Source organism: Balaenoptera borealis (assembly GCF_965194805.1).
Source record: "Balaenoptera borealis genome assembly, chromosome: 1".
In the NCBI taxonomy this organism is placed as follows: domain Eukaryota; kingdom Metazoa; phylum Chordata; class Mammalia; order Artiodactyla; family Balaenopteridae; genus Balaenoptera; species Balaenoptera borealis.
In genome coordinates, this window is record NC_138860.1 from 172,053,919 (window position 1) to 172,068,168 (window position 14,250).

General features: G+C 41.1%; 2 protein-coding genes across 2 annotated transcripts in view; both read right to left on the reverse strand.

Moving 5' to 3' along the window:
* PHACTR4 (phosphatase and actin regulator 4) overlaps nucleotides 1-7,246 on the reverse strand; it is a 152,048-nt gene extending 144,802 nt beyond the window's left edge. Inside the window, exon 1 of the mRNA XM_082347743.1 lies at nucleotides 7,135-7,246. The gene's annotated coding sequence lies outside the window, so the exon portion shown is untranslated. The remainder of the gene's footprint in view (nucleotides 1-7,134) is intronic.
* MED18 (mediator complex subunit 18) lies at nucleotides 869-7,273 on the reverse strand. Its single transcript, XM_082348809.1, has 2 exons — nucleotides 7,135-7,273; nucleotides 869-1,786 (listed from the first exon to the last, which is right to left on the reverse strand). The coding sequence occupies exons 1-2, from the start codon at nucleotides 7,205-7,207 to the stop codon at nucleotides 1,233-1,235; spliced, it is 627 nt and encodes a 208-aa protein (XP_082204935.1). The 5' UTR covers nucleotides 7,208-7,273; the 3' UTR covers nucleotides 869-1,232.
* Between the last annotated feature and the right edge of the window lie 6,977 nt (nucleotides 7,274-14,250).

Genomic DNA, 14,250 nt, shown 5'->3' on the forward strand with positions numbered 1-14,250 from the left:
ATAGGATAAAAATAGCAGTTACAATTATCAGTATTTAAATACAAGCTCTGCTAATTTGTAGCTGTATAGCTCAGGGAAAGCTAATTACTCTCTCTGCACCTCAGTTTCCCTGTAAAACATGGGTCTGTTGCGAGGATTAAATTAGTAAACATACCTAAAGTACTTAGGATAGCACTGACACATAATAATAACAAAAAAAATGTTTTTTTAACAGAAGAGGGACTTCCCTGGTGGCACAGTGGATAAAACTCCATGTTCCCAATGCAAGGGGCCCAGGTTCAATCCCTGGTCAGGGAACTAGATCCCACATGCATGCCGCAACTAACAGTTCACATGCCACAACTAAGGAGCCCGCTTGCTGCAACTAAGGAGCCCACGTGCCGCAACTAAGGAGCCCTGGAACTGTGACTAAGCAGCATGCCTGCTGAAACTAAGACCAGGAGCAACCAAATAAATAAATTAATAGTTAATTAATTAATTTTTTAAAAACCCAAAAAAACATTGTAGCCTAATGTCCTGGAAAGAAGTTACTGATAAATTAAACAAAAAAAGGAGATTACAAACCAGTATATATACAATATTTTTCCAAAATAAATATATCTCATATACATAAATTTCCAAAAATAAAGACTAGAAGGATATAAAACAAAATAAAAATAGTACATCTCTTTGAATAACAGGTTATTTTTCTTATTTTTGTCTGAATTTAAATTTTTTTCAATAACAAATATGTGCTACTTTTATGAAAGGTAAAAACTATCATCTCTATCAAAATTAAAACAAAAAACTGTCATATTTTTGCTCCAGTTGATAATGAGTCCATCCCAAATTAGCAGGGTAATGGGGTAAAGAATCAGAATGATAGACATTTCTCTTTATAGCCTTTATTACTGCACAATACAAACTCAGTCTCTGTTTTACAAACCTTACACACAAATGGCAAAACAATTAAAAGATTTTTATTCCCCAAAGCTATTTTATTCCAGTTTCCCCTCTTTATGCAGAGGGATTATCTAGATTCTCCATGTCATCCTTAGCCTTTAATTTAGAAAGGCTGTCACAAAAGTGAACTGGCCATATGAGGAAAACAGTGCAAAGAACCAACTAAGTTCTCATTGTCCTCCTTCCTGAGGGAAGAATGCCTGGCTGGCAGTGGTGAAATAGGGCAATTATAACATCTTCGTTTTTTGTAACAGCTGAGGACAAGCCCCAGTGGTGGACAGACTGCCTTGTCACATGAGCCTTTTGGGGTCTATTTTCTCTAGGTGAACCAGAGGTTTCAGCTGCTCTGCAAAGTTCCTCATGTCATCAGACACCACGTCCTGCCCAGCTGGGGCAACAACACTTAGTTCCACAAGGTAGGAAAGTGACAAGGCCTCAGTGTTGTCTGTGTTCCCTGGTGTCAAGATGCGGAAGATCTTGTACACCACGATCTTCATGATGCCCTTACGGAACAGGTGTCCCCTGGCAACAAACTCATGGTCCATGCGGAAGCCCATTTCCATCAGGAAGTCAGTAAGGTTCTCAGATGTTGCAATGTCCACGCAGTTACGCACCAGGGCATGGCGGTTCTTGTCTCCCATTTCTGGCTGTCCCAGGTAACGCAAATGCCAGGGTGCCCCTGCCCTATCCATAGAGCGTCGAGCCCTTAGAACAAACGGACTGGCCTGCTGGCCCTTAAGGAGGAATACCATCTCATGGTCAAGGAAAGTCTCAGGTTCCATGTTGTCACACAAACCACGAAGGCGGTGGATGAGGCTTTCCAAGCTGTGATCTAAAACACTTCCTGAAGAAGGAAAAAAGTACCATTGAGTCCCATCTTTCATTCTGGGTAATGGAAATAGCAAAAGATTAAAAAAACTTAAATGAAAAATCAGAACAGTTTAGTGCAGTGTTTTGTAAAGCACAGGCCCAGTATATGAGATTTTAGAGGGGTTATACTGCCAAGATGTTATATAACAAGTTAATCCCTTTTCAATTTTTTGCATTGTCTTATTTGGTACTAGAATAGTTAGGCCTTCTCTAACAATGCTAATCTCCAGCAGGCTTTGGGCTTTAACAGGCAACAGTATCTACCTAGAATAATAATACTGTTTTGTCATTTATTTAAAAAATTATCTTCTAGGGGCTTCCCTGGTGGCTCAGTGGTTAAGAATCTGCCTGCCAATGCAGAGCACACGGGTTCGAGCCCTGGTCCGGGAAGATCCCACATGCCGTGGAGCAACTAAGCCCGTGTGCCACAACTACTGAGCCTGCGCTCTAGAGCCCACGAGCCACAACTACCGAGCCCACGTGCCACAACTACTGAAGCCCGCGCGCCTAGAGCCCGTGCTCCGCAACAAGAGAAGCCACCGCAGTGAGAAGCCTGCGCACAGCAACGAAGAGTAGCCCCTGCTCGCTGCAACTAGAGAAAGCCCGCGCAGCAACGAAGACCCAATGCAGCCAAAAATAAATAAAATAAATTAAAAAAAAATTATCTTCTAGTCTCAGAAAACAAAAGTTTTCCATTGATAGAAAAAATATAACATTTCCTTTTTATGTAATATATTTAAGTAAAAGAGAATGAACTGCTTCAGAGAAATACACTGTCCTTTGTTCTCATTCTTCCTCCTGGCAGCATTTCACATGGTTGTTATATTATACCCATTTTGAAATCTATTCTTCCCTTGGCCCCTGGGACACAAATCTCTCTTGGTTCTTCACCTAACTCACTAACCATTCCTTATAAGTCACCTTTGCTGGGTCCCCATCTTCCCAAAATATTGGAGGATCCTAAGACTCAATCCTGGTCTTCGTCTCTATCAACAATCTCTTCCTCCCTCAGTGACCTAATTCAGCCCTATGGTTTTAAGTATCATTTATGCTCTGAGGACTACCATATTTATATCTCCTGAACTACAGACTCATACATCCAACTGTCTACCTAACTTCTCCACTTGGATGCCTAAGACATCTTCATCTTAACATGTTCAATATCAACCTGTTGATTTTTCCTCCACAATCTTACTCCTCCTGCAGTTTTCCCCATCACAGTAAATGGCAACTCTCTGCTTCCAGCTGCCCAACCAAACACCACATAATCAGCTCTGACTCCTTTCTTTCTCCCACATCCTACATCCACTCTGCATTTTAAAAATATATGCAGAATCCAGTTCACTCAATCATTTCCACCTAGTCCAAGTCTCCTTCATTTCTTGCTTGGTCTTTGCAGTACCCTGCTTCTATCCTTGCTTTTTTCTTCTCTCCTCCATACAACAGCCAGCTGGTTTTTAGGACATAAGGCAGATAATGACACTTCTCTGCTCAGAACCCTCCAATGGCTTCCCACGTCACTCAGAATAAATCCCAAATTCTTTTTTTTTTTTTTTTTTTAAATTACTTTATTTTTTTTTGGCTGCGTTGGGTCTTGGTTGCTGCGCGCTGGCTTTGTCTGGGAGAGGCGGGGCTACTCTTCCTTGCAGTGCGCAGGCTTCTCATTGCGGTGGCTTCTCTTGTTGCGGAGCCCGGGCTCTAGGCATGAGGGCTTCAGTAGTTGTGGCTCGCGGGCTCAGTAGTTGTGGTTCGCGGGCTCTAGAGCACAGGCTCAGTAGTTGTGGTGCACGGGCTTAGTTGCTCCGCGGCATGTGGGATCTTCCCAGACCACGGATCGAACCCGTGTCCCACTGCATTGGCAGGCGGATTCTTAACCACCGCGCCACCAGGGAAGTCCAAATCCCAAATTCTTTACCACGGTCTACAAGGCCCTATAAATTGTGGTCTCTGCTACCTGATGTTGATCATTTCCTTCTACTATCTCCCAGATCACTCTCTCCAACCACAGTGATTTTCCTGCTGTTTTCTAAAAATGCCAAGTGTTTGACAATGTATTTCTCTTCAGAGCCCCTTCCCTTAGTCCCTATGCTTAGAATGTTCTTCTCTCAGATACCTGCATATCTCACCCCATCACTTTGTTCAGATCTTTGCTCAAATGTCACTTTATCAGAGATGTCTTTTCTCATTGCCCTAAATAAAATAGCATTATCTCCCTCCAATCTCTTTCCACTTCCCTGCTTTACTTTTTAGCATTAGCACCTCAATTTTTTAGTCATCTTTCAATATATCAATTATGTATTGACTTTTTAACATCTTTCTTCCTCTACTGCTGATACTTACTCCAATGCTAGGAACATATTCATTATTGACTAAATCTGTTAAAGTAAATAAAAATATACTACTGTAACTATGGTAAGTATTGACAGTGGGACTCAAATGACTACATTTTTGGAAATGGGTAGTGTTGGAGGGAAAGCAACAGATCAGGTCCCTATAATCATAGGACAGATGACGATGGGAGCAGGGAATGGGTCCTGCTTTGGATACGTTGTGTCCTACATTCAGGACAGTGTCAGACATGTGTTTTTTCAAACTTCAAACATTTAAGGAGCTTTGTAAGTGCTGGTTCCTTCAACATATACTTACTGAATACTGTGCCAGGCACCACGCTAGGAAGTAGGGGGTCCAGCCCTCACAGAGATTACAGTTTAGTGGGGGAAACAAAAAATAAATAAGTAAACAATTAAACAGAAATACAGGGAAATAAAAGGGAGATGGGAGAGAGGAACTGATGGGGGTGGAGAAGAGGAGACCTCTCTGAGGGCTTGGAGTAGTCAGAGAAGGTCTCTCAAAGGGAAGGACAACTGAGCTGAGGACTGAGGGATAAAAATAAAATGGCACTTTGAAGGGCTGGAACAAAGTATAAGGGCAGAGGAATCAAGTGCAAAGGCCCAGAGGTAGGAAAGGGCCTGGGGAATGCAAAGAAATGAAGGGATATCAGTGTGGCTGAAGTGTGGTAAGCAAGATGGAAGATGATAATGAACTGAGGATTTGGGATGGGCCAAAGCACACAGGTCTTATGTACAGCTCATGCTAAAGGCTGTATTCTATTCTAAGGCCATTGGGAAGCTATTAGCTCCGCACAACAGGGAAAGAGATGACTGAATTTACATTTTAAAAAGATCATTCCAGTTAAACTGGTATAGACTCTTCAACAAGACACTGTCATGGGAAAAAAAGTGGGAATGAGGGGAGACTGGTCCAAGTTAAAAGATGCTTAAGAGACACAGTTATCAAATGTAATGCATGAAACGTGATTATATCCTGGATACAAAACACATTTTGAGGGCAAGATGGGGGAAACTTTTGAATATGGACTAGACATTAGATGATATTAAAAATACATTATTGATTTTTTATATAATAATGATGGTATTGGGATTATGAAGGAAAATATCCTTGTTTTTTATTTTTTAGAGATGCATACTGAAAATGTTTTGGGGTAAAATGTTATGAGATCTGAAACTGTTGTTTTTTTAAAAAAATTGTTTGGCTGCAAGGCATGTGGGAGCTTAGTTCCCCAACCAGGGATTGAACCCGCACCCCCTGAAGTGGAAGCGTGGAGTCTTAACCACTGGACAACCAGGGAAGTCCCTGAAACTGTCTTTAAAAACAGCAAAAAAAAAAAAAGAGAAAGCAAATATGGCAAAATGACAGAAACTGAAATCTAGGTGACAGAAATGGAGTGTTCATTATATTAGTCTCTACTTTCTTTATGTTTGAATATTTTTAATACTAAAACAATTTTTTAAAAGACTACTAGCTGTTGTGTGAGAAGAGAAAGACAATCAAAAGTGGAAGCAATGAAAAAAAAAGTGGAAGAAATGTAATAAGTACAGGGTTACTAAAATAGTTCAGGCAAAGGATGATAAACCAGGGTGTGGTACTGCAGGTTTAGAAAAGACTTATTTCACACATATTTTGGAAGTAAAAATGAATAGGATTAGAAATGGACTACATGTGGGGGTAAAGTAAAAAATGGACATTGACTCCTGAATGCATGGCTCAAGCAACTGGTGAATGACAGTGGCACTAACTGAGATGGGAAAGACGGAAGGAGGCGCAGCTTGAGGAGTGAAAATTAACAACCCTATTTTGTTCACAGTAAGTTACTAAATGGATGATCTGAATTAAAGTCTAAACTCTTGCACTAAACATTGTATGACCTCCTGAAAATCATTACCCTCTCTGGGTCTTGAGTTTTCTCATCTGGGAAAGTTACTTCACTTCTATTTCCTGATCTATAAAATGAAGCTAGTAACAGTATCATAGAATTACCATATGATCCATTAATCTCACTTCTGGGTATTTATCTGAGAGAATTCGAAGCAGGATCTTGAAGAGATATTTGCACACCCATGTTCACTGAGCATTATCCACGGTAACCAAGAGGTGGAAACAACCCAAATGTCTGACAGATGAATGGATAAAGAAAATGTGGTACATACATACAATGGAACATTATTCAGCCTTTAAAAAGGAGATCCTGGGGCTTCCCTGGTGGCGCAGTGGTTGAGAATCTGCCTGCTAATGCAGGGGACACAGGTTCGAGCCCTGGTCTGGGAAGATCCCACATGCCGCGGAGCAACTAGGCCCGTGAGCCACAACTACTGAGCCTGCGCGTCTGGAGCCTGTGCTCCGGAACAAGAGAGGCCGCGATAGTGAGAGGCCCGCGCACCGCGATGAAGAGTGGCCCCCGCTTGCTACAACTGGAGAAAGCCCTAGCACAGAAACGAAGACCCAACATAGCAATCAATCAATCAATAAAAAATAAATAAATAAATAAATAAAATTTTAAAAAAAAGGAGATCCTGTCACATGCTACAATATGGGTTAACATAGAAGACATTATACTAAGTGAAATCAGCCAGTGATAAAACGACAAATACTGTAATGTTCCACTCATATGAGGTTATCTAAAGTAGTCAAAATTAGAAACAGAAAGTAGAAAGGTTGTTGCCAAGGGCTGCAGGGAGGGGAAAGGAGGAATTAGTGTTTAACGGGAACAGAATTTCAATTCTGCAAGATGAAAAAGTTCCAGAGATCGGCTATACAACAATGTGAAATACTTAACACTACTGAACTGTATGCTTAAAAATGTTTAATATGGTAAATTTAATGTTATGTATTTGTGACCATAATTAAGGGTAAATTGGAAAAAAAAAGGTGCCAGAAATTATGCAGGCTGCCTTTGTAGAACAGCTTCTCACCTCCGCGGAAGCTGAACAGAAAAGAGGAAAACAAGCTCCCTGGTTCACTCACCCTGCAGCAGGTACTCCATCATGTTAATGGTGCCCCCGGTGACAGGCATCATGGTGACTGGAGGTGCCTCCATGTTACCTGTTTAAGTTGAAAACGACAGAACCGGACTCGGAGTCCCCCGTCAAGTAAAGCACAGGATACACCTAGAGAAGAGTTATACTTGTTAATACATCAGAGAGGTGGAGAGACGCCAGATCTGCTTGGGTCATTGGCCTTGACATGAAAAGATTCATTCATCCATCCATTCAAAACTTTTTGAGTAACTGCTATAGGCCAGTTTCAGGAACTGATGATACAGAAATACAGAAAGGAGGCCTGATCATGGAGTTACAGCATAATCTTTTAGTCTCAAGGTCTAAAATCTCTAACCGTTTTCTGTGCAATAACTAAGTCTCTCACCCTGGAACTCAATGTCTTCCTTCTAAAACGGGGCCAACGATATTTAACCCCCAAGGCTTTGTTGCTCAGACGACAAAATGGACCTGCAATAATAGACGGATTGAAAGGTGACTTAAAGAATCTTGTCTACCGTTCAATTTATAAATGAGGATATTGAGACTTGGGGAGGAGCCCAAGGACACACAGTAGGTCGGTGGCAGAACCCAGACCAGACTAAAATCTATGCGTTCCACCTCTCTGAATCAAACGCCTTTTAAAGCTGGCCAGGCGGAAGTTCTTTTGATTGATGGTTTAGGTCCTCTTAAGCCAGCATCAACGCGTGCCCACTTACACCAAAAACACACCTCAGCGCGCGTTCTAGCCTCTTCTCACAAAGCGAGGAATTGTATCCACCCGAGCACCTCTGAGCTTTTTAGCGACAATTAGCCCCCAGCCCGAAACTTGAAGACCCCGGGAGAAGGCGAGACTTCCCTCTCCTCTTCCCACTTCCGGCAAAAAGCTTTCGTCGCTCGAACCGCCAACACCACCACTCCGCGACGTAAGGGTGCCGAGAGGGCATAAAAATCCCCTCTGCTGTCCGGCAAGCAGAGGCGCATGCGCAAACTGCGATGCTTCGGGAAAGGTGGCGGCTTTCTTTAGAGCGTTCGTCTGGGAGTTACAGGGAGCCTTGACGTCATAGGCCGTCCTCCAGGAAAATATTTATTTTTTTCTGGTGTGACGACCTGGAGATGTTTTTGTCCAGGAAATCTCTTGAACTGACAGGGAGAAAAGAGAGCTTGAGGAAGAGAGCTGCAGAAAAAGAGAAGAGATTGTTGTAAAACAAAACTTCTTTTGGTTGGGTACGTGAAGATAAAAAGGAAAGACACCTTTTACTGCTTAGCAGACTGTTCTGAACAATTGGGGAGCTCAGTAATACATTTAGTATTTGTTCACTGTTCTGTGTTTATTTTACCTCAATTTAAAAATATTGGGAGGTAAGTAAATTCAATGAATATTTATTGAACGCTGCTTATGTTCAAGCATATAAAATGCAGGCAAAGAGTGAGCTAGAGTGAGGTGATTGAGGCACTGTCCTGGACCGAAAAAATTTAAGGGGGCACCAAAAAACTCAGTAACAAATAAAAAATTTTTAATGCACAATATTTTACACATTTAATGCAAAAAAAAAAATCCTTAATGAACAAAGTGTCAGAAATTTAAAGTTGATCTTCATAGCAGCCCTATGACCCAAGTATAATTACGGTAATTTTATAGATGGCGAAACTTAGGCAACAAAATGTAAAATAACACCAGAGGGAGTTGAGAGGCTGGGATACAAATTTAAGCCGCTGACTTCAGAACCCATGCTCTTAATTTCTACACTATACAGCCCCTTCTAACTCCAGTTCCCCTGCTGTAACCCACACTATCTCCCACTCATTCACAATTTTGAAAACATTCCTATAACATTTGCCCAAATTATAGCTGGCATTTGAAAAGTAACATTAAATTAAATTAAAAAAATAATAATGGGTAAGAAATGGGCAAACAATATGGTAAAACTTGGACAAGGCTTAGGAGTTATAGGGATGGGTTTCTGTGATAAGGATGTGAGGCCTGGAGCTTAGGATGGAACTCACTTCTGTCTTTTGCCACTACCCAGCTGTGCAACCTTGGGCAATGCACTTCCCCTCTCTGAGCCTCAGCTTCCTTTTTTATAAAATAGAGTTAAAAATAGTACTTTCTAAGAGGGAGGTTGCAAAAATAAAATGAGATATTTATGAAACACTTAGCATAGTTCCTGGCTTATTGTAGGCAATCAATAAATGGTAGCTATTATTATTCCACTTTATATTTCTCATTTGAGCAAGCATATTCTATCTTATTGAATATATTTTGTGCATGTCTCATCTCCCTAGATAGATTATAAACATCTTGAAGGGAGGAATCATGTATTTTCTTAATATATATGTGTATCTTAGCTCAGGCTGCTATAACAAAATATCATAAACAAGGTGGCTTATAAACAACAGAAATTTATTTTTCACAGTTCTGGAGGCTGGAAGTCTGAGATTGGGGTGCCAACATGGTTGGGTTCTGGTGAGAGCCCTTTTTTGGGTTGCAGGTTGCCAACTTCTTGTATCCTCACATGGTGAAAACCAGAGCAAAGCAAACTCCCTCAGGACTCTTATAAGAGCACTAATCCCATTTACGAGGGCACTTCCCTCTTGACCTCATCTAACCCTAACCACTCCCAAAGGCCCTACCTCCTAATACTGTCACATTGGGGAGTAGGGTTTCAACGTAAGGATTTGGCAGGGGGACACAAACATTCTATAACAATGTATTTTACATGTAGTGGGTGTTCAGAAATTTTGTTGAACACATCACAATAACTACCAATTATTGAACAGTTAATATACACAACTTTATATGTGTGTAAATATGTCAAATACTGCTAAAAGGTAGATATTACCATCTCCACTTTACAGAGGAGGAAAAAGAGGTTCAGAGAGGTAAAGAGACTTGCCCAAAGCCAAATTGCCAGCAAATGGCAGAACTCAGATTCAAATTCAGTTCTTTCATTCAGAAACCTATCTCTTTACCATGCTACCTTCTGAATTCATGGGCTCTTTCTCCACAGTTAAGTTCCCCAATGATTACAATTAGTGGCAACAAAGGAGGAGAGAAGTCCATACATTGTTTCCTAACCCATCACTAGGCTGGGCTCAAAGGAGTAAGACTAACTCTTGGCCAGTCTTCATCAGAACTGCAGACCATCAGCATGGATTGTAGCGCACAGTCAGCTTTCTAGAATGGCCTGATAGAAATTACATAGATCAACCCCTGTGTTATCTGCAATGCTAGGATATCAACCTTACTGTTACAAACTAGTGTTTCCCCAGGAATGGCTGCTTCCTATATGCATAGCCCTTTGGAAAAGGTATAACTGTTTCTTTTCAACCTAATTGTCTCCAGCATCCTCATAAGTTCATGCTATTCCTCCACTCGGAGAAAAAGCCAAAGCCCTCATTATGCCTACACGATCCGCCCTCATCACCTGTTACCTCTCTGACCATCTGCATCTGTGCCTGCTCCCGCCCCATCTACTCCGCTCTTACTAGAACATGTCAAGGATGCTCCCATCTTAATTGTTGTGCAGTCTGCCTGGAGCTCTCCTTTCCACTGAACTGCAGGATTCACTCCCTTGTTTCCTTTTGGTCTGTGTTCAAATCTTTATTAGGGGGGCCTTCTGTGATCACGTATTTCAAATTGTAATCCACTATCTGCCCTGTCTTCCCCCATACCCTGCTGTATTTTTCTTCACAACACATTTGACTAGGTGACACACTGCCTGCTTACCAGTTTACAGCCACGAGCACTTGAAATGTGGCTTGTTCAAACTGAGATAAGCTATCAGTGTAAGATACACACTGGATTTTGAAGACTTACTATGAAAAAAATGTGAAATATCTTGATAATTTTATATATTGATTACAGGTTGAAATGATATTTTGATAGCTAAGGTTTAATAAAATATTAAATATTATTAAATTTAATTTCACCTGTTTCTCATTATTTTTTAAAATGGGGCTAGTATATGAAAAACTGCATATGTGGCTCACATTACATTCTATTGAACAGCACTGCTATGGGATCTAGACTTGAAGGTATGGCTTTAGAGCCAGACGGATCTAGGTTTGAATCCTGGCTACTGCTTATGTGGCCCTAGGCAAGTTATTTAAACTCTTAGGCCTTTGGCAGTGCCTGGCACATACTGTATGTTGTTGGTATGCAATGAATCAGAGTTATCATGAGGAGAATGGTTTAGGAACTGGGAAATATTTAATTTGGAAAACACTTGGAAGTGTGGAACATAACATCTATCTTAAAGTATATAAAATTACAACAAAGCCAGGGGAAGAGGAGGGGAGAGGAATAGTTTACATTTATTGAGCATCAGGTGCCAGATACTTTGTACATATTTATCTCATTTAAACCTCACAACAATGGTACTTGAGGGAACAGAAACCCAGATCTGTCTGCCTCCAGAGATTTTGCTTACAGTCCTAAGCCACTCTGCATCCTAAGAAAAATTTAACTAATTTTGTGTAGTTCCAGAGGACAGGACTAGAAATTCTGGGTAGAAGTCATAGGGAGACAGATTTTGGCTCCATGTAAGGAACAATTGGTCATTGTGATGATGTCTAGTAATGGAAAGGACTGCTTAGATGAGAAGTAAACTCCTTTCCAGTGGAAATATTGAAGCAGAGATTATGGTAGAAAGAATTCTTGCCTGGAGTGGGAGATTGAACTGTTATATCGCCTCGATTCTTGAACACTAGCTACTCTTAAGCCACAGCATTTACTTAAAAACAGAGTTCCAGGCAGTTGAGAAACACGTCCGTATACATGTACATATGTATTATAAGACAAAGCCTGATAAACATGGACACAAAGTACATCTTAGAGTTGAAAAAATATGGTAGTTGAAACTTACAATTTCATAATTCATAGAGACACCTAGCCTTAGTAATTCTTCACCTTTGGGTTTTTTTCCTATTATGAAAACCCCAACACCATTATTAATAGTAACCATCATGAGCAAACACCCAATGACAAATAATAAATAATACAATTCTGGCTCTTAAGGAGTTTGGTTTGCAGAGAGACATGTAAAACACCCCAGGTTATTTTGTGCCTAGTATTCTTCATTGGCTGCTGACTCAAGGGTTCACCTTCCTACCCCACCCTCATACGACAGGCAGCATCAGCCATTTCATCCTCTTAATCTCAAGGCGGAGACCTAAGAAAGTCTGTTGCAAAAGGGTAATTGGACTATTTACTTGCTCCTTCCCACTTAGCCAGCCAACCCAACCCCAGCCTCTGGTTGACCAGGTGTCGAGGTGCCTCAAGGGGATAGGTTATAATAGTTAATGTATTACACATATCCATAAAAGATTAAAGATTAGCTCTATTTTAGCTGAACTGTAACTGTCTGTTTGGGTTTCTCCCCTCTCAGGTCTGTCTGGGGAAGTCAGTGTTGTTTTCTATCTGAGGATAATTAACCCACTGGGTCTCGAATTTCCTAGACAGAGGCCCTTGAACAGCTCACTTTTAGCGTGGGCTTACTGGGTACTGTACCAGGCTCTGGGGTAAGCACTTTCTGTGAATCCGGATCACTCATTTACTCCTCACACCAGCCTTCTGAAGCAGGTGGTGTTCTTCCAGTCTCATAGCTGCGAGAATTGTGAGTCTGCCGTGTGGTATCTTTGGAAGTAAAAGGTTTTGTTTCTGGTCCCCTAAGATTCATCATCATTAACCCCTTCTTTAGGTCAGAGGATCATATGCCATCATATACACTATCAACTCAAACCTTTCCTGGGGGAACACTCTGTGTACAGCCCAGAGGAGATAAAGAAGCCCAAGGGAGCTCTATGGAGAAGCAAAAGGGCCTGGGTTAACACACTAGTGCTTAGCATTTAAGATGGGCCTTGGCGTCAGGCTACTTGGGTTAAAATCCTATCACGGTCTAGCCATGTAAGCTTGGGCAACGTACTTTGCCACTGTGAGGCTCATGTTCTCATTTCTCCAATGGGGAGAAACTAGTACTTCCCTTTAAGGTTGTCATGAGAATGGACTGATACACTTGGCAAATAGCAAGTATCAATAATAATTTTAACTATTCCGATTATGATTGTGGGATTCGGACTCTATTAAACATGGGTTAAAAACAAATAAACATGGGTCATATCTGGACTCAGCTGCATACTGGTGTGTGGCCTTGAGCCAGTCACTTAATTTCTCTAAGTTTGTTTCTTAATCTGTAAAACAGGGAGATGATCCACTTGACAGGATTGCTGTGAAGAGTACAGATGGCATATACAACGTGCTGAGCGTGTAATAAATATTTCCAGACAATGCCTTCAAATAGTTTGGTTGAGGAGGCAGGGCATAAACATTAAAAAGGGGACAATTGAAAATTTTAAGGAGAATTGACATGTCTCTATATGGACATAGCAAGGCAAGCTGTGGCATACAGTTTAGTCAATACTTATCATGGGTGTACCACAAGCTGGGTGGGCATTGTACTGGGCTCTCAGAATATGAGTATATGCAAGACAACCTAAATCCATACCCCGACAGAGCCTACATTTTAGTGATAAAACATTACATACCATGAAAAATGGTTACAAAAGAAATAATGTGAAAAATACTTATGTTGTCAACTAAAAAAAGGCAGTTACAAAATCCTACGTGTGATATGATTTTAACTATATAGTCTCCAAAGCATCCATGCACAGAGGAAAAAAACAAAAACACTCTAATGCTAAGAATAATTGGTTTTGGTTAATGAGACCAGAGATTATTTTTCCCTCCATTTGTCCCTGTTTTCCCAATTTTATTTTATTTTTTTTTGCTTTAAAAAACAATATGTTTTATTACTACCAGGAGTGGCCTGCATGGGGTGGTGGATGCACTGGGCTCAGGGTATGTGTTCGCTGTGAGGGGCAGATGATAATTGGGAGGCTGAAGGAAAGGGAGTGAGGCTGGAGGCCAGGCCCAAAGGCTCCTCCGATTTACTTCTGGGAAGAGGTAGACTTAATAAAGGAGTCATGGCAAGCTAGGGCCAGGCCGCCAATAAGATTAAGAGATTCTTGGAAATCTAGCTGTCCATCAGAGTCGAGGTCCAGCTTCTTCATCATGCGGTCAAGGTCACCAGGGTCCTTCTGGTTC

Excerpts from the sequence above, each read along its gene's own strand:
- MED18 (XM_082348809.1), bottom strand. The coding sequence starts at position 7,207 with ATGGAGGCACCTCCAGTCACCATGATGCCTGTCACCGGGGGCACCATT. Across the intron at positions 1,787-7,134 it reads GATGGAGTACCTGCTGCAGG|GAAGTGTTTTAGATCACAGC; the intron begins GTGAGTGAACCA and ends TTCCTTCTTCAG.